This window comes from Maniola jurtina, chromosome 15 (genome assembly GCF_905333055.1).
Source record: "Maniola jurtina chromosome 15, ilManJurt1.1, whole genome shotgun sequence".
Classification (NCBI taxonomy): domain Eukaryota; kingdom Metazoa; phylum Arthropoda; class Insecta; order Lepidoptera; family Nymphalidae; genus Maniola; species Maniola jurtina.
In genome coordinates this window covers 4,683,054-4,703,883 of record NC_060043.1, presented here as the reverse complement: position 1 = coordinate 4,703,883, position 20,830 = coordinate 4,683,054, and the positions used below count along the sequence as shown (strand labels likewise).

The 20,830-nt window shown below is 35.5% G+C and overlaps 1 protein-coding gene and 1 non-coding gene across 2 annotated transcripts in view; both read right to left on the bottom strand.

The window, feature by feature from the left end:
• The window catches only part of LOC123872522 (matrix metalloproteinase-2-like), a 244,011-nt gene that overhangs the window by 140,658 nt on the left and 82,523 nt on the right, over positions 1 to 20,830 (bottom strand). The window contains exons 3-4 of the mRNA XM_045916840.1: positions 20,700 to 20,822; positions 19,861 to 20,033 (exon numbers count right to left, since the gene is read on the bottom strand). Coding sequence (XP_045772796.1) covers positions 19,861 to 20,033; positions 20,700 to 20,822 — 296 coding nt within the window. The remainder of the gene's footprint in view (positions 1 to 19,860; positions 20,034 to 20,699; positions 20,823 to 20,830) is intronic.
• On the bottom strand, positions 15,441 to 15,513 carry Trnak-uuu. Its single transcript has one exon. It is a non-coding gene; the product is annotated as a tRNA-Lys (tRNA).

Sequence of the window (20,830 nt, the reverse complement as noted above, 5' to 3'; positions counted from 1 at the left end):
TCAATCAATATATTTTTGATGTAAATGCGTGTATGCTAAGAGCAATGCATTTGATGGAAAAATCAACAGGATGTTAGAGTTTATTTAAAAGTATCACCTCATTTCCAAGATCATGGTCAGCTTTTTCGTCTGGCATGGACTTATGACAGAAGAGGACGCAATCTGCTCCTCTCTGGGAACTGGCATCGTGGCTACCAGATTACTATTATCATTATTTATTATTTATAATAGACTAAGCAGCTTTCGCTGATTCGTCTATATCAGAGGTGCTTCGAGTTTTCCGAATGTTTGTTTAATGTTTTCTTGAACTGGTTAACAGAGCTTGTCATAACTACATCCTTGGGCAATTTATTCCATATGTGACCGACTCTGTTGGTCAGAAAGTGTTTTAATGGATTTGACACTGATAATTGACATGTAGCTTCATGTCATGTCCCCTAAAGCTAAGATTGCTCCTTCTCAGAAACATGCTTTCAAAGTTGGGACATTTAATAGTTATTTAGTATTTTGTACGTTTCAATCCTGGATCATAGTCTAAATACATTTTCAGTTTTGCAACAAAACAACGGTCATGCCGACTATGTTTCTAGACTTGACATTCCTCTGAATTAGCATTTGCTAACCGCATACTCGTATGGCGGAGAAAGACTTTAGAATGAAATGCTAGATTTATTCGCAGCTAGCCGTGCCCGGTGTAGCAAATTTATAATCTTAAACAAGACAGCTTTCCTACATGGAAAATTTAATGTTAACTGTTAAAATCGTTTTCCAGTTCAAAGTCACATGACAAAAATTTTCATATGCTCTGCTCGTGGCAGAAGATTCATGGTTATACTTTTAAAATAAAACAACCCATTTATTTTTCAAAATTGTTGGTTCAGAAACTAATTCAGCGGACAAAAATTCATTTCAAATCTATCGAATTTCTAAATTTCGAATAATAACTTTGATCCAGCCTGATGTATCAGAACTTAAAATCTGTTTAGGGGTTGTGATTTAATTTCGTAGTTATTCGTAATTGTAACATGGTTATTAATTCTGAGTGAATTAGATCTGTGTGCAAGGATGCTCCAAGAAGCATTTACACAATACCTTACCTTGTATATGTTATAAGTGGGCTGTAATCCTACAATCTACGACATCTTCTATGATGTTGCTGGATTTAATAGTCATGTGTAGGTCTGGATCGTAAAAGTTCCAGGAGCAAGGTATGTCCGACGCGGGAGCGATTTCAGTCCAATCCAAGATGTCAAATTAACAGGTTAAGACAGTTTTATTGTACAGTTTGTTCGGATACTATTGTGCAAGGAATGGATTTTCGTACCGAATCAGCTTACCGTGCCCCTAACTATGTCCTGATCCTCGATACGGGCTTTTTGGGTAACATTACCATAAAACTTTCAATAATTTGAAACTGTGAGAATATTCTTTGTTTTCACCAGTGAAATATCCACTTTTATGATTGAGCTTGGTCGATTTCTTTTCATATCTTTTGTGAATTGTACGAGCATTGCTGACTGTCTTCAAGTCAGCGTAGTTAAACATTCTTGTCATAAAATGTCAAAGTCATAGAATTATTAGTTAAGTAGTACTTACCTACCTTGTTTTTGTCACTTTTCGATTGTCAAATTTTGGGTGAGTGCTTTACAAGCTATCGGAGTTGTTAAGAAACGCATTCCTAAGCTTTCTTATCATTTAAATAATCCTTTACATGGTGATAGGATTTCCAGTAAGTTTCGTTTTATGAAACTTTAAGCTTGTTGAGAGACGTCTCCAAAAGGTTTTTGTTCCTTTTTTGCTTCAAAGTTAAAATCTTTAAAACATGGTAATATTGAGCGCGCCAAGATAGATCTTGGAATGTCTAAGCATTGTGCCAGAAGACAGTTTGTAATAACTACGTTTTATCACCATAGCTGGGCATTAACCCTTCATCATTAATTAATGAAGTCAACATTTCGGCTAACAATAAGTCATTACAAGTCCTGGTCTGGTTCAAAGTGTCCTAGCTACAGCCGCCCAACGCAGGTTGTAGAGTGTTCCTTTATAGCTTTTTCATGCTTAGTTTAAAATAAACTTCTAATTCTAATAATAGGAAGGATGGCTGCTAGTCAAATCAGCGACTTTTTATCATGTATTATAGAAGCAAGCGTTATTTTGCGGAAGTCCATGATATGCAAGGAACCAAAAGCTTAATTTGCTATAATTTATTTTTGACAGTGGCATCATCCCAATTCTTGTAGAATGATAAAACAAAGAGTATGAAGAAAATACCTAAACAATGATGAATTGTTTATTTATGAGTTTAAAATTAAAATTTTCTTCTGTTCTGGTGAGAACTGTACGAACTTTTCTAAATAGCAAAGCTATGAGCCAAGAAAAGGACATGGAACTAAAGAAACTAGACTGTTCTGGGAAGATTTTTCCTGGTCATAGTGAAAATAGTTATTTTAAACAAAGGAACCTTTCCATTTTAAATTCGCTCCATGGCATGTTTTGTGCATGTACTAAGTTACTTATTTTTACCCAGGATTGTTCATTGTGATTAAATTGTTCTTAATAGATATCTAAGATATCAGATGTCCGAGGATTTCATGCAGGACGGTAATAATTTCAGTATGTTTTCGAAATGATTGGGTCAATTGTCTAATGTTGTTGAAATAGCTGTATTTTGACCCAGTTATATTGTTTTTGGTAGTATATATTATGTTATTGACTCATAGAGTGAGTCTAAAATATTTAATCACTCTTGCAATGGCAATTGTTTTCATGACTAATCACTATCCTAATATTGATGCTGTCTAATTAATAGGTAGACTTTACATGCAAAGAATGTATTTACAAGTGTTTGTGAGGTCAGCCTTACCTATTGACTGAGTATTACACATACAGGCACGCATATAATTTTAATTGCTAAATTTATTGCCTAGCTTATAATGGTTTGCCTGATGTAATACATACACGCGTATATCTTTTCTGTTATTTTGTATGTCGACTTGCAAACTCATTCTTAATTCGCAATCATGTGAATAGTTTGTTAATGAGGATTTACACCCCGTAATTTTTCTTTTCTCTTTTTTTAGCAAGAAAATGGCATTATTTGCTCAACATATCAGTTGTCTTATATATATGTCACATTGGCGTCAAAGATGTGAAATCTTTGTATGGCGCAGATCACCACCACCACCAGGCGATAACAAACACGTCTCATATTGTTTAAGCATCGAGTAAGGTACAGTCGAATTAATAGACGCGTTTTACCTACCAATAAAACGCTTATTAATTTACTTACCTTACTCGATGCTTAACTTTGAATTCTGCCTGGTGATTTTCAACGCAATGAATAAAATAACGCGGCCACTTTGGGCCACGCTTCGCACTGCTAGGCGGTGGTGGTGAAAGAGAGGGACAGCGCTATATGATAGAGCGAGATAGATGCGTTAAGGCGGGACAAATGACGTCTATCTCATATTGTTTAAGCATCGAGTAAGGTAAGTAAATTAATAAGCGTTTTATTGGTAGGTAAAACGCGTCTATTATACCTCATTGCTTCGTCCTTTGAGATTAGGTATACATTGTAGTAATACGTCAAAGTATTGCCTTTCTAACCACTTATTTGAAAGCAGAAAATCTGCAGTTCTATTTTTTGTATTTTTTGTTGGTATCACTGGAGCGTTCCCATCTCATTCGCGTTTTAGTGCCTCGCCGATCACCACGTTATTCAAGTTTTAAAAAACGTTACAAAAGCGTAGTCACCAAAACAATAGTGAAGACGTGTTACCTAATTCTAAACATATTATGAATAGCTTCTGGGACTGTTTACGAATCAAACTAGTGATATGATATATATGATACGTCACTTGGAATCCCGAAATAAAAAGGTATTTACAGTGAAATGTTGCCTACTTCTAAGGATATTGTGAAAATTTGCTAGGATTATTTCCATATCACACTAATAAAATACGACATTACTTTCCTATTGTGTTGTGTACATCTTGTGGGGATGTGACCTTCACATCAATTAGAATCCCGGAACATGAAGGTGTTTACAGTGAAATGTTATTTATTTCTTGGGATATTGTGAATAGTTGCAAGGACTATTTCCGTATCACACTGAGAATATGACATCACTTTCCTATTGTGTTGTGTACATCTTGTGGGGATGTGACCTTCACGTTAATTGGAATCCCGGAACATGAAGGTATTTAACAGTGAAATGCTGATATTGTGAATAGTTGCTAGAACTATTTCCGTATCACACTGGTGATGATATGACATCACTTTCCAATAGTGCTGTGTACATCTCATGGGGATGTAACCTTCACGTCATTTGGAAGCCCAGACCATGAAGGTATTTACAGTAAAACGTTACCTATCAGACTAATGGAATGATATCAATTTCCAATCGGTGTTGTGTACATCTCATGGGGATGTTACCTTCACATCATTTGGAATTCCGAAAGCTTTGAAAATATTATCGTGATGGAATACATTTAAAAAGGAATATTATTACCTTTACTTTGATTATTATTTGTGAATGAAATGTGTCTACATGAATCATGAGATATCAAGTGCTATTATCGAGTAAAAATGAGATCATTTGAGATTTACGCATATTAAATACCTTCTTCATACCTTCATATAGTTTATACATTTATGTTGCGGTCTTCTAATAAGGATGTACCCTTTCGCTACTGATAGAAAAGTTAAGGGTAGATGGTTTAAAATACCTACACTTTTTTGTTTATAAATTATTATAATACCATTGTACAGACGGATTACAACTCGAACCCGAGTTAGTGCCAATGATTGTTGTCGAAACGCAGCCAAGCACGTCAACCATAAAATTAAGCCATCGTCAAGAAAAAACTAGTCTTCGCTTCGCTTTATCGGATATGCTCATGAGGAAGCTCTCACTCATTTTTTCTCTTTAGAATAAAGTGATCAGTCCGTAAATTAATTATTATTAAAGATCCAGCCAGACTGATGTGCGATACCCAGCACAACGAATCTATGACAAGAAAAAACTTCATATTCTTTTTTAATAAAGAAAAATATTAAAGATCAGCTCATACAGAAATAGACTGTGTCTTATACAGCGTGAAGCTAGCCGATACATTCGGGCTTGTAATATTATGATCCGGTGCCAAGATATGAATAATCCCACCCGCAAGAAAACCTCCTGCAACGCAGAAGCCGACACCGGCTCCTATCCAGACTTTAAACCAGGAGCATCCGCTCCCGGCAATACAACAAGCGAGAGCAACGATTATATACGAAGTACGAACCCATGAAGTCACCGCGCTCACGGCAGCTGTGACAGTCGCCGCGCCGCGGGCGCGAGCAGTGTCACCGGGGACCCTCGTCGCTGCACCCGGTACGTTCCGCAGGAACGTTCATTCTACTTTTAGGACTAATGGCAATTAATTAATGACCCAGTCATACTATTGTGGGTAAGAGGATACGGGATTCCATTTCTAAAACCAGTATCTTAATCTCACGACCCAGCATGCCTCCTATCATCTGAATATAATATCATAGACTTTATGTTTAGTGAAGTTATACTTATCACAATGTGATTCGTGTGAAGGATCGTTTCCTTCTTTTCATTTTTTATTATAAATCCAATGGAAATAACAGACTTATAATAAGTCTAAAATTCTTAAACGAGTGGGTGCTTACATAACAACATTAAGGTCAATTACAACTACATCAATGAATAGTTGGATGGCCACGTTAGATTTATTTCTTAGGAGTTATAAAAGATTTTACTACCTATCTATAGAAAGTATCTACGATTTAAAATGAACGAGAATTATTCCAATTTAATGGTTTACTATTTTGGTCTGAATATACTTTCCGCCTCTCGTCTTTACAAAACTACGAGTACTAAAGCCGGTGATTTATGTATTTACTCAGATTTTTGGGTTACTTGTCAACTAGGTATATACATAACATATATTTACAAGATATAGTTGATTTTTAAAATTTATCAGGGTTATCTAAAATTATTTTACAAACAATAAATACTTTAGAGTTCTTAAGATTTATCATCAATGTAAAAAAGAGCTGTACAGCCCGAGTACCTACTGTGCGCAAATATTGCAATTACCTGATTTAAAAAAAAAAAAAAAAATACGTTGACCCGTCTGAAGAAAAATGATATTTAATCAATCAAGAGCTAAATTTACATACAAAACTCGTTGTTAATGACTTACTGCGACTTGCCCGCGATTTAGTAAGTAGATACGGTACACCTACAAAAACGGACAGAAAGATGTTTTAAATATCTTGTTGTGTAATGCAAATCACTAAGATAGCTCAGCATTGACACATCAGCATTCAGCACAGTCTTTGCAGGATTATTTACATAATGGTAAAAATCTATCGAAGTGACAGTCAATCCTATTTGACAAAATAGACTGTCTAGAATTATTTTTTTTTTTTTCGGATCCTAACGATATAGGGTAGGGGCGACACGCTGTGAGAAGACCACCGATGGCCAGTGGATTCTGAGTTTAGTTTTGAATATGTCAAACATATGAAGTAGCTAAAATTACTGACTGTTTTTTTTTTGGACTTTCAGGTTTTCAGAAAATGGAATCTATAAAAAAAAAAAAAAGGCATTTTATTGCGTACGACAATAAAGTGCTCTCTTTCCTATTTAACTATATAGATGGAGTTAGATGTCCACTTCTTACGAGAATATCAAAATCTATAATCATGCTGTGAAGCTCACAGGAGATTTGTGTTCGCTTCATACATTAGTTTAAAAAACAACGGGAAACGGGAACTAGAAGAACATGTATTTAAATAAATAGTACCAGCCTTAGGGCAACCACATGTTGGTTTTTTTTTTTGCATCAAAAAAAAAAAAAAAAAAACCCCTGGTTTCCACCATTTCAGAGCCTTCTCTGTTCGGTTCTAAATTCAATTTAGACATAATGATAATGCATTATCTGTTTCAGCCACCCTGTTGATTGCATATTATGTTGGTTGCATGGAAGTTATCAAGACGGTACTACTAGGTAGAGAGGAGCGTAGCACCGTCATCTTTGTATATATTATGATCAACTTCGCAAGATGGTGTTGGGTTAGTTTTTTGTAAAAAAAAAAAAAAAATAGGCGCACACGACAGAACGAACTCTGTGTCCTGAAATAAAGGTATATTGTATATTATGAAGCGTCAACTCCGATGAAAATGTCTATCTGAATTAGCCGGTCAGGCTATAAGCTTGATGGGTTCATAAAACACAGCCATGGCTCAGCTCTATCGTTGATCCTAGGTTCGAGAGTAACGTCTGTTTTTTCATCGTCCTCCAGTCCCAAGATTTGATGTTGTTACACCATGAGATCTGTCCATAGTTTTAGAATTTTTGTTAATTGGAATCCAAATAACAATTTGAATTTAGAATATTTGATTAACGTCACATTACTCATGCTGGTATAATTACACATAAGGTGCAAACCATATTTTGAAAATTAATTTAGATACGTAGTGTAATTGTTAATAATAATATTAATTTAACAAACATCAGTCGAAATACATGACCTAACAAGATCGTCATACCCAGATTCAGCTCAACCTTGCCTAAATGTTCCTTTCTAATAAACATTCACCGAAGATAACTTTATCCAGCAGAAAAATTGTTAGAATACATCGATAGAATGTAACCCCTACGAAATAAAAAAAAAAAAAAAAAAAATGCCCCATTACAATAGTAAGATTTAAGAGTCCGCATAAATCGGTATCTACGAACAGTATCAGTCAGTGGATAAAAATATAATACTTCTATATATTTTTTTTTTTCGCTTATTCCGTCAGGCATGCAGCTACCTCCGCAGCTCACAGTAAAGGTATCAATATTGATATACCTAATACGAAATACAGCGGCCTTAGCGTGGGCAACTCTATGCTGTGTGCCAGAGTTTATCGTAGAGGTATTCAATGTGATCAATCTAATCAGATTGCTCTATCACTCCTATTATTTATTATTATTTATTATTCATAAATCAATCTGGAACACTGAGCAGCTGATTAAAATTTATTTTAAGTAAAATAAATTTGAATCAGCAGCTTTAAAAGTATTTTATTTTTACTTATAATACAGTGATTATAAAAATCACTAAGTATCTACTTAAATACGGATGAAGTAACCGTAATTATGATAATATCTTTTATTTATTTTTGGCTTTATTTTGCTTGTCAAAATTGATAATATAAATACAATATTATTACACCTAGAAGTGTTTTAATATTTCACTATCTTTCAAAATCTACAATGTATACCTAATCTCAAAGGACGAAGCAATGAGGTATAATTGATGATTAAACGAACTTACCTGAAGTGAAGTTCTATCCCAATTATACGAGTTGCTTCGTCCGAAGAGATTAGGTCCCTCCCAGCCCTAGGACCCCTGATAAGTGAAATATTAATGTTCCAGGCAGGCTTTCAACTAAATGAGATGGGAACGCTCCAGTGATACCAACAAAAAATACAAAAAATAGAACTGCAGATTTTCTGCTTTCAAATAAGTGGTTAGAAAGGCAATACTTTGACGTATTACTACAATGTATACCTAATCTCTTCGGACGAAGCAACTCGTATAATTGGGATAGAACTTCACTTCAGGTAAGTTCGTTTAATCATCAATTTTTGCAGTTACTATAAAGATGTTTCGGTAACAACAGATCGACAGATTATTTAATTGATTTGATTAGTTAATCAGACAGATTTTTTAATTAATTTTATTCCACCAAACCCATGGTTTATGGTAATATTTCTGGGAAATTTGAACAAAATTTTCTGCTAATACCTAGTAGAATTGCTACAAAGCAAATTCGGTAGAGACATTTATAACAATGTGGTACCAATTTTTCCTGACCCTTTAATCCTGTGGAATATAGGCCTACATATGTTAATTTCCATGCCCTTCTGTCTTTGGCTACTGCTTTCACATGCTTCGACGAGAGTCCCACTCTCTTAAAATCAGCCTCAATTTGATTCCCCTAGGTCGTCGACCAGGCCTCCTTCCGGCAAGTTACCATTAAACGCCATTTATACAGCGTTTCCTTCCTTACTTCGTAAAATATGCCCGGCCCATCTCCATCGCCTCCGAGATATATTCTCGTACCTACGCTTGGAGTTGGTGGCATATTTCCTACAAGTTTTCATCCTTGATTGGGCTAACCCAGTAATGCGGAGAAATGCAAATAAAAATTTCCCTCAAAGTGCCAGTTTCGAGCCGCACAAATAATTTAATAGGCGGACGCTTGCGTATTGTCATCGTAATAAAATAGCGATAAGAAAGAAAACAGCTTTCATAATTAAAGAGAGGGTTTCTCTTGCTTTATTTAATTGCAACACTGATACTTCACGACTACCGTAAATGCTTAAATAACTTAGGGTTGCCATTACATCTTTTAATTTCCCGGAAAATGCGCCAGTTTTAAACGACGAATTAATTATGGATAAAACTGATGAATGTACTATGTGGGCGAAAACCTGAAAAATATACATAGACAGTAGACACTCATTACCTCACCTACACTATTAGTTAAAATGTTACTGAAAGTAGGTAATGTTTTTACATTTTCATCTGAAAGTAAAAATTCCCGTTCCTATAAAAGTATAGGTAAGTACTCGTATCAATAGTAAAACCCTAACAGTAAGGATAGTGCTTAAGTTTCTTCTAATCAAAAAAATACAATAGATAAAAAAAAGTACACGAAACTACACGAAAAAAGCCAAACAAATTAAAACAACCAACAATCTTTCCTTCAACTTATCAAAATTCTGAAGAAGTACAACAGTCGTTCTGTATCATACATAACGTAAGCGGTTCCCCAAGTTTTCTACGAAGTTTCGAAATTTTCAGCTCGAATAGAGATTGATTGAACTTTTTGAATTAGTTGTGAATTTTATGAGAAACAAGTAATTCGCAGGCAATTCCGTGAGTGTAGTTGGATATTTCGCAATATTTTTACATGTGCTCAAGTATTATGCTTCAAACGTGTTCTTGGATTTACGTATCTAAAATTCATGCTCTAAATACCCATCTCTACGGTCAAGTACATACTCGTTGAGCTTTTATTGTGAGCCACGAGAAACTTCTTCAACAACCACCCATTGTGATTGTGTATCTTTCTATGAGTGTTTCTGCTGAATCAGAACCAGATATTAAAATTTCTCATTAATCGGGCATAACTGGTTCAGGCATTGTTCTCTGCAGCATTATCGTCATTTGGCGAATTCTTCAAGTAAATAACGAATTGTCGAGCCAGAAGGCGTCTGAAGACAATGCGCACCATTCAAATAACCTATTAAATTGTCGATTAGTTCGCAGCAGCCAGCCCGGGTAAATTAAGCAAATTAAGAGTGAGCTCGGGAGGCTGTAATTACAGGGTTTCTACACTTGGCCACGTACCAAGTGAGTTATCCTCGAATATGGTGGATTTATGGGGACTCAGATTTCCGGTCCTCGATTGTTGCCTCAGGGGGTGTGTTGTATGAATGTTATCGCCGAGTGCCGAATCATCGGGCGTGAAAATTTTTTTTGCAGCTGACTGCATTTTTGAAACAGTTTTGATGAAAATTGTTTATTTTTCTACTAGTTTTAGACACAATAGAGATTTTTTATTTAAAATAGCTACTCATCATGAATATAATGCCTACTCCTAAGGTCGCACCTACTTTGACTGATTAAGGTGCAGTTTATAACAGGTGGTTAAGATTAAGTTCCAGTTAGCGTTAAACATTGACTACCAACAAACTGGATTTCACAGCTAGTATCCGTACATCTATGATTAAGGTTAAACGTAAAATTTTGGTCCGAAGTTAACAAACCCTGAAAAAACTTTTTTGCTTTTATTGAGTGTTTTATTTTAACCGCCTGTCATGCAACTGGACCTGAATTTTATAATTCCTGGATAAAATGATATTTACGTTGTTCTGTAAACATTTAGATATCTACAAGTACCTATGCATATCTCGCTTCCTTATGTTGTTTTAAATTAGAATATGGCTTTAATGTAACATAGTTGAAAAAGGTAATTAAATGTGAAATGCAAAACGAACGTTACAAATTGAATTGAAGCCACGAAAAATGATATAAAAAGAAACAGAAGCGAAAACATTGTTACAATTAAATTGGAGGTGAAATGAAAGTTTGAACAGTAGGATGTGGAGGCAACGGAATGACACGTTATCAAATAAAACAGCTGTAGTGCAGCGCGTGGGCGGGCGGCTCCGGCTATCGACTCGCCAGCTCGCCGGCGCGCGTGCACACTCACCTCGCAATCGCCCACCATCGCCAACCGTCTAACCGAGCCCTAAACACATCCCCTCGAACCCTCTTTACATTTTTACTTATACATCATGCATAACCCTCGTCCTTCCGGCACGTTTCGAGGGCGCCACCGCTCGGGGCGTCCCTGAGAAAACTGACGGACGTCGCCGCTCCTCCATCGCTTTTATAGCTGGAGGAGGGGCGCGGCGGTGGCGCGAGTTGCGCCGTCGATTCGCGACTCGATAAATAAATTAATTAAAAGTGCAAGTGAGTGATCGCTTCGTACAGGCCTGCGAACTCGCCTAGAGCTTCCCCTTAATTGGAATATACTTGGCGAAGGCGTGAATTCTTTACTACTAGACTAAGGCAAAATAAGAAGGTACGTATTAGGTATACGGGTAGGTGTATCATAGAAATAGAAAATAAAAAATCAACGATTAGTTTGAATTAATGAAAAGTTCTTAGGATTCTGGGCTAGGCGATTGATCCACAGGTAAAATTACAGTAGGTTGACAGCCAACTATATGTACTTAAGCACTCAGTTTAAAAACTGGGCAAACTGGACAATTTTTTTTTGTCATTTTTGGAAATTTTATATTGAATCATGTTGACGAATATCGGGGGAAAAAATAATTCCGTGAAAAATGGACATTTATGTACGCAAAGCAAGTGGAACTACTGCAGCATCACATCGTACTATGGCACTGGTACAAAAATGCTAAGGGCAGATGCATACAGACTGAGTGGTGTCGAGGCTTTTTGATAATTTAAACTCAATTTAACATACGGCAATAAACTGCTATAGGTACTGAAAAGAAAATACAGAGGAAATTTTTAAAACCCAAATCCACACAGATGAAGTTGCGGGCATCATCTATCAACTAGTAAAAAGGTAATCTATATCTATACTAATAAATAAAATTGGAGTGTCTGTCTGTAATTTCGAAATAACTACCTCATATTAAGCTCAAATGGTTATTTGAACGATACCAACACTGAATCACACGTTTTTAAAATTTTTGTCTGTCTGTCTGTCTGTCTGTCTGTCTGTCTGTCTGTCTGTCTGTCTGTCTGTTTGAAAAGGCTAATCTTCGGAACGGCTGGACCGATTTTGACGGGGTTTTCACAGACAAGTAGAGGATTGATCAGGGAGTAAAATAGGCTACTTTTTTAACCGACTTTCAAAAAGGGAGTTGTGTTTTTCTTCCTATGTACACCGAAATCTCCGAGATTTCTGAACCGATTTGCGTAATTTTTTTTTAATCGATAGAGGAACTTTGTGACAACTTTCCCACGGGATTTCAGACCCTAAATCCACGCGGGCGAAGCTGCGGGCATCAGCTAGTTAATTATAAACAAATAAATGTTATAATATCTAAAATATGCAAATTATGTGAAATGAACATGGGTTTGATATAATTATAATACAGTTATTTTGTACTCACTGGTACTGTTAAAATTAACAATTACAATGCCGTCATAAATATAATTAAGATTATATCTAAAATCACTGGAAAATTATCTAATTTTAGATAAGCTATTAAATATGGTCAAACAAGATTTACGATGTGAAGGTACAGCATTAGCTTTGTTACCTACCACGGTAACTAAAATTTAGTCGAATTTCCGGCCTAAAACATAAGGGTTCTGTCTTTTACGCTGTTTTCGTTTGTAGCATCGTAGCTCCTAAATTGATTTGCCGTTTTTGATGGGATTAGTTAAACTAAGTTGACTTAACGGAGATTTTTTTACCACAGAGCACAAATAAATATTCCTATTTACTGTAACTGTCAGAAGTGAAACTATAATATTTACCTATTTGACGACTAAAAATCGGTTCTATGTGATAAAATATATTTAGTGTTACAATATGTATAAAAAAATAATTCGTCCCTACGTTTGTCAACTCGCGTCTCAATGAATAAATTTGCACATAGATAGTTGGATCCATCTAGTTTGTATGTAAAACATAAGGGTAAGGCGATCTGGCTTCGTCGTATATGTGTTTTTCTGCAGATATTTTGATTTATGCAGTAAATATCTGGTTTATTAATCTATTCTCAGAGCTGAAAAATATTTTTATCAAATTTTAGCTTTTTGAATCTGGGGCCTAGGTATATAGATAAGAAAATATATAAAAACTACCTAAATCCGCATTTTCACAGATCGACTTGGATATAACTTGGTTCTTCAACTGATACTAAAATTAACTAATCGACCGCATAAAGAATGTTAATAAGACTTTAGTTTCGATTCGACTAAAGTACAAAGACCATCTACTCTTTGCGTTCCACAGTAAAAAAACTCATGTCTACTGTTATTTTTTGCTCGTTTTCATATTAAGTGAAGTTAAATTCACACTGACTTTAACAATAAGCCACACGAAGCCTAATTAATGTGTTTCTATACTAGTTGATCCAATTAACCTCAATTTAGAGGTCCCTCTAGCGATGGACACACAAACAAATATTTCGCGGGCGCATGTGTAGGGGCGGCTCCGCGAGGTGTTACGAGATAGGTATTACAAAGCTAATATTGGGAATACGTGGGTCTATACTCTATGCTCATTTATTTGGAGGCTCTAAATTAGTCTTCTAGTGCATGCCCTGACTCTAGACTTATGTTGGCAGATATTAATAGTGTGGTTTATTATGAAGTTTGTGTTTAGGGGCCGGTTAGATACGGAGTAGACGTCGTTCGTCCGCGCTCGTAGGAGTTAAGTCTGCTTCTGACCTAAGCCTAAGAGATACATATTACTTTTTATTTGAAACGCACACATCCTACAAAGTCGTTCAAAAATATGATAAAAATTAGTGAAATTTATAGGGCCGATTATCGAACTTACAAAAAATCAGACATAGGTGAAGCATCTTCAAAATGAGAAGAATAAAGGATGATTTATGCTAGACCGTCTCGGGCTCGAGCCGTGCTACGTTTGATGCACGTCCGACGCGATGTAACACGGACGAGGCTCGGAAGACTCGGACACGGCACGGTCTGATGTACGACCTCATACAAATTGCCAATATGTGTGTCTGAGACGTGGCACGGCTCGGGCCCGGCACGGTGTAGCATAAATCATCCTTTGTTCTTCTTATTTTAATCATCCATATAGTACGCGACAGGTTGAGATGGCAATCGGGGTATGAGACAGGGGGGACGCCCCACTTATTGTCACCAGCACTCTCCCGCACGGGATTAGCGCGGGGACTGTGCTGGTGTGCGGGGCGTCCCCATGCCATCTCGACCTGTATAGGCAAGCGCTTGACCACAATCACACCTGATGGAAAGTGATGATGTGGTCTAAGATGGGACGCGTTTACCTAGAAGGTGCTTATTCACTCTTGTTTATACTTATATTATCTCCTATAGAGTATTGTTGAAGTGGCCGGCCGCTAGCGTGCAAGAACCACATGAATGTGGAACTACAAACCACTTAGAACGTTTCAAGTGACGATGACGTCACATTTCCATCGAGACTGGCTCTATAAGGCTTCACTCTAATCACCCAATCAATAAGTTAAAGCCATACTACATTTTTGGTATAGTAAATAGTTTAATATTGGGGGTGACTTTATGCGGTTATGTGACCACCCAAATATTGTTTATTAGCTAATGCCCGCGACTTGGTCCACATGGACTTAGGTTTTTATGATTCCGACGGGACCCTATCACTAAGCCTCAGCTGTCAATCCATCTGTCCGTCGGTCGGTCAGCGGGCTGTAACTCGTGAACCGTAATAGGTAGAGAATTGAAGTTTTCACAGAATTTGTACTTCTATTGCTCAATAACAAATAATAATTTCAAAATTAAAGAGTTATTTATTTTACGACAATATGGAACCCTTCGTGTGCGAGTCCGATTCGTACTTGATCGATTTTTAAATATCCCATGGAAACTCTTTGATTTTCCGGCAAGAAAGTAGCGTATGCCATTCTCCAGGTCTTTAACTATAGCCATGTAAAATATTATGTCGGTCGGTCCGTTGCTCCGTTGTGAATTGATTGAAGGACAAACCAGCAATTAACAAACCAACACACTTTCGCATATAAAATTAAATATTTTGTAAATTACTAAAGTTAAACTTGGAAATTGTTGAAGGGGATTTAAAAATTACTGACCTTTTTTGTTATTTCAATGGATAAAAAATAATCCGCCCGAACAGGGACTTGAACCCTGGACCCTTGGATTAAAAGTCCAATGCTCTACCGACTGAGCTATCCGGGCTCGTATATAAATGTTCAAAATATAGGACTGTAATGTTTGTACGACTTTGATATTCTATTAATTTATTTACCGTAAATAAATAAAATTATTTAATAAGTATTAAAAATTAATGAAAAAGTTCGGTTGCTCCATAGATGACGCTATTATATTATTAATACCGCCGAATTGTAAAATCAAAAAATATTACTTATCACAAAATCTCTACAGTGGTGATACATATTGAACCAAATTCCTGGTAATTGTTTTATTTATTTATTTATTTAAATAACTTTATTGTACAATAATGCAAAGACAATAATAAATGATACACTTATACAAATACAAAGGCCGATCTTATCACTAGAGTGATCTCTCCCAGGTAACCCGTATGTTCGAACCTATAGAACTATAAGACGAGGAGTCGTCATGCAGCTATACAATTATGATATTTAATTTTGTTTTCATATTTTGAATAGGCAAATTCATAACTATACGTTACATGCAAATCATAGGTTCTTATGAATTTACCTTTCAAATGAAATAACTAATAATAGACAGTAAGTTTTAGGTTTACTGGAAAATCATGGGATTTACCATAATTCGAATTTGTACAGTAACATATACACTTAATTTAATAGTACTCGTAATTACTTAGGTATTTATTTATTGTAATATCTTAAAAGTTACATAACTGTACATCAAAATAAAATACCTATAACCCTGAAATGCTTTTATCGCGCTAGTAGGTACATTCAATTTACGCATAATAAGCTGTTTATCGCATCGTATAGTCTCAATAAGAGCTCCGGATATAGTGAAATACCTTCGATATTGGAATGTCAACCTAGAGCGTGCGCCTGTCGGCTCTAGTATAGGGGTGGTAGCGCAAAAATAGCATTGTTCAACCAGCGCCCGACCCAAGCAAAATTCGCGCCCTAAGCGAATTACTTTACTGGACTCGCGCCCCTTGAGTCCATCAGTCTCAGTTTTAAGTTCAGATGCTAGTGGTAGAACACGTGGTTAGCAATATGGATAATGGATTAAAATTAGATCTAACTATTTTAGTCAAAGCACATAACAGTTGTAGAACGCGAAACTATACAAAAATGACTTGATCTAATGCGGTCTATTCGGTTTGAAACTGTTAAGATTAAGAATATTAACACCTAATGGACGGTCAGTTTTAGATGTAATCTGCTGGTCCAGAATCTAAGATTTTTGCACTGTGTTGCTGTTTTTTCGAAGTTGAATCCTCTCACCTATTTAATAATGTAAAATTTAATAAATATTTTGGAAAATAACTTTTTTGTGCTATGTAGATTATAACGTTATACCACAATTCTCGAGATTGCGAGATTTGACAAAAAAAATACCTATAATATTATGTACCTAGGTAGGTGGTTTTATTACTGTAATTTAAGTTTTTATATCATACTAATGAAATGATAATGTAAGTCTGTAAAAGTATGAACCTCAGAGCAGCTTTTAAACATTTTTACGGGACAGAGCCCACAACAGAAGTCATTTTGATGCAGTTTACTGCATTACCAAGATCTTATACATTTATACAAGTTTTATACTAATCATCAGGAAACATGACAGATTATTAGATTTGTAGGATTTGATTTTCAGCTATATGTGAACACTTGGGTGTGTTTACATAACTTTTTCGTCTTGAAAATTGTTCAATGCAGAGCAGAGTATTTTCACGCATATCATCTCCCTGTTATTTTCTAGTGTTGCCAGAGTGGTGCTGACAGCGCCGCGCGCGGCGGGTGGTTAAATGTTGCCGTCATCCAGCTGTCACGACCATTGCGAAAACAATACCATTATTTCGATGTAATAACTATCGCTATTGGGTGTCTCAAACATAGGCTTGTTTGCATTTCATATTGTTCAATCTCGCGTATAATAACCATTGGGCGCGACGGTGAAGGTAGAATATGGATAGATTCGGTGAAATGTTTTGGATAATTTTATTAGGTAGGAGGGATATTGAATACGTTTTGCCTGATTTGCATTTAAGGTAAATAAATCTTAAGTTACCCTTCTGATTACAGCATTACACCGAGTTAGTACTATAAATAGGCAAAGCTTTAAAGAAACGTTAATGATCTAAAAGCTCCACGTTTGTATATTAATTTTAAGGAAAGTACGAATAAAATACCTAAGTTAAAATTATCACTAATGATTAATTCGATTTATTCAACTAATTAGAAACATAAAATCATTTGCAAAGAATGAACATCTACGCTGTTATAAGAAAAATAAGGAGCGTTTTTTTAGCTTAAGTTGTGGACTCACAATTTTTTAATGGTTTGTATTAATTTCTAATACAATAAATTTTATTTTTAAATAGTTGTTATTATTGTAGTAAATCAAAATAGTACCTAAATAAGCATTAGGTAAGTCGTAATGGTTTTTTCAGAAAGAGCTTGTAAAGACTATTATGTACAGTGTACACGAAGAGATAATGATCCAAAAGTAAAAACAAAAGGGAAAGATTAGGATAAGTATGTATTTCCTTTTTAATTTTGTTTTGTGAACTACCCCCACCGGCGCCGGACTCTCATAAACCCACCACGAGATGGCATTGCTCTTTTTATTGCCGGTTTGCACAACAAGCAGTAATGGAGGACTACAATATTGACAGACCATTAATTCGACAGGAAATTGTGCTGAAGCCGCGATCGCTGCAGGTGATTGTGAACTTTTCAAATTAGCCGCGTGTTCTGTGGTTGTTTCCACTTCAAATAGAGTCAATACGCGAGGTTTCGCAAGAGAGCTGACGTTGACTAAAGCAAGCGAGTTAAGTACCTAATAAATCTAATGATCAATAAAATCGAAGCTACATCAAAAAAGACACCTTGATCATAAGACTATTTGCTTTACTTCTGCAGAGGAAGTTACAGAAAAGGTAACTAAAGTTATAACAAAGTTAACTAAAGTTAAGAGCTTCGATAGCTCAACGGTTGAGGAGCGGACTGATATCCGAAAGGTTGGCGGTTCAAACCCCACCCGTTGCAGTATTGTCGTACCCACTCCGGGCACAAGCTTTACGCTTAATTGGAGAGGAAAGGGGAGTATTAGTCATGATTAGCATGGCTAATATTCTTAAACAAAAAAAAAAAGGAAACTGAAGCAGTGCTTACAATATATGGGTATAAAAATTCTAGGGTTCTTGGTTATTTACTAGGGTAGGTAAGTATTACATACAAGTAGTTATATCTAAAGTTGCAACACATGGCTGTTTGCGCAAGTCAATAGACAAAGGATCCAATTTACATAATCTCAGATGTCAAAGATCTAAATATTTTTGTGCAATGCGCAGTAATACGCCTCGTGCTTAGATTGGACTAAATAAGTAGGTACATACTTGTTTTACGCACAATTATGTAGTGGTTAATTTCACAATTTCGAATCTTTACGCAGAAATCTTATGGAGGCGGGAGGCGTTATGCTTAGTAGGTAGGTGAAATTATTAGTATTGTTACTGTGATTTCTTTATCGTAACATAAATGCAATGGTTTCATTATGTAGTGAAATAAAATGTTCCGGAGAAACCTTTTCTTCTTTATTTGTAGCTCTGAATAGGCATTCACACTCAGCGGCGTCGGATGGACATATTCTTTTAATTAAGCCACGCGGAAAGCGTCGTAACTTTTACGATCTCCGTGATTTAACTATTATTTGTCATCAATTTTATGGGCCCTAAAGTATTACTGTGCTGTTGGAAATAATATAAAGCCTACAGCTTAATAGATAAATTCGTTCGTAACATTTCGTAACGACTGATGAAATTAATATTAATGAAAAATAAATCCTATTTCATTAATATAATCTACTGTCGAAAGGTATTAAATTATACTTAGTAAAATAATTTACTAAAATGCCAGCTATAAGTTTGATTGCGGTTTTTTAGATATATAAGTAGGTACATAGGTACAAAGTAGGTATCTACCATAATTTGGCTGGTAGCTTTTTAGATATATTAAAAGCTTTCGAATAATCGTTCTAATTTTTGAAAACTCTCAATGATAATTTTAATTCTACTTTATTTATTTATGGTCACATATAACAAATTAATAATAAATAATTTAAATTATTTTTACGAAATATGTAGTAATAGATAGATAATGACATCTTGTGGTAAGTAGAAGTAAACATAGGTAATTCTATTCCACAATAGATGGCGCTGATGTACAACTAGTGCCATCTAGAGTATGTACTGAAAGATTTAAAGACATTCGCACTGTTAAAACTAGATGGCGCTAGTGAACCATGTTTCGTCAAAAGTTTTAATAAACTGTGAATTAATATATTTACGCATAAATGTAAAAAAAGCATAAAATTATCAATGTGACGTACCTCCATGTTAAATTTGTGTGTTTCCATTTTTCCCCTTGCACAGCAAACCGCTTCCGTCTTCTACTGTTTTCATCGTGTCCAGGCTCTCGGTCTGGTCTTCCGCATCTTTTCTTCTTCATTAGTTCTTTGGTAGCATGGTCTACTACACCCGTTACTGGGATACCACCAAATTCCTGAAAAAATAAAAAAGTTGAAAAGGCAAGAAACGTGTTTTATCGAATTAATTTCAATTATTTATAATTTATTTTCAACAACAGTAATACGTTCTACCTTATTACGGCTTGAAGATTAACAGTACCTATTAATTAAGTAGGTACCTAGTAAAAAGGTTTTACTGAAAATTAAGAACAAATCTCTACCTTTTAAGTTTTAACAGTGTTCGTGTTGTAAACAGGTGCGACGGACAGGCGAAAGGACAGAAGACGGTCTAGTGTCATTATGGTTCCTTATTAACCATTTTAGTACGGAACCCTAAAAAATTTTATTTGGGCAAGAATTTCATTATAGTTGCACCTGGGCTATTTTAATATTTTTTTCGGTTTTGATTTTATTTACTTTTGAGCTTGGATTACAGGTACTAATTCTAGGATTGACCAATGTTCGAATAGTCTAGTTCGAAGCGAAGGTTTGACCTTTGACTAAAATACAAAAATCTCTTGAGTTTTGTATGACCTGGGGATTATTTAATATCTAGGAAAACCTTGGTTAGGCTGGTTTTGATTTTTGACTAAGTTTAGCAGACATTCCTGTTTTATTAGTCAAAAATTACTTATCAACTTAGTATTGAGAAACATTGCCTATATACCTAGGAATCAGTAAATTGTGTACTAGATACATACTTGTAATGTTTTGATGGCAATCCTGAAGTCATCTTCATATGATTGTTCTACATCTTCCATCAGCAAGTTTCCCACTTCAGGTTTTTCTTTCTTTAGATACCCAAACATTTCGAGGTAACTTCTCTGGAATA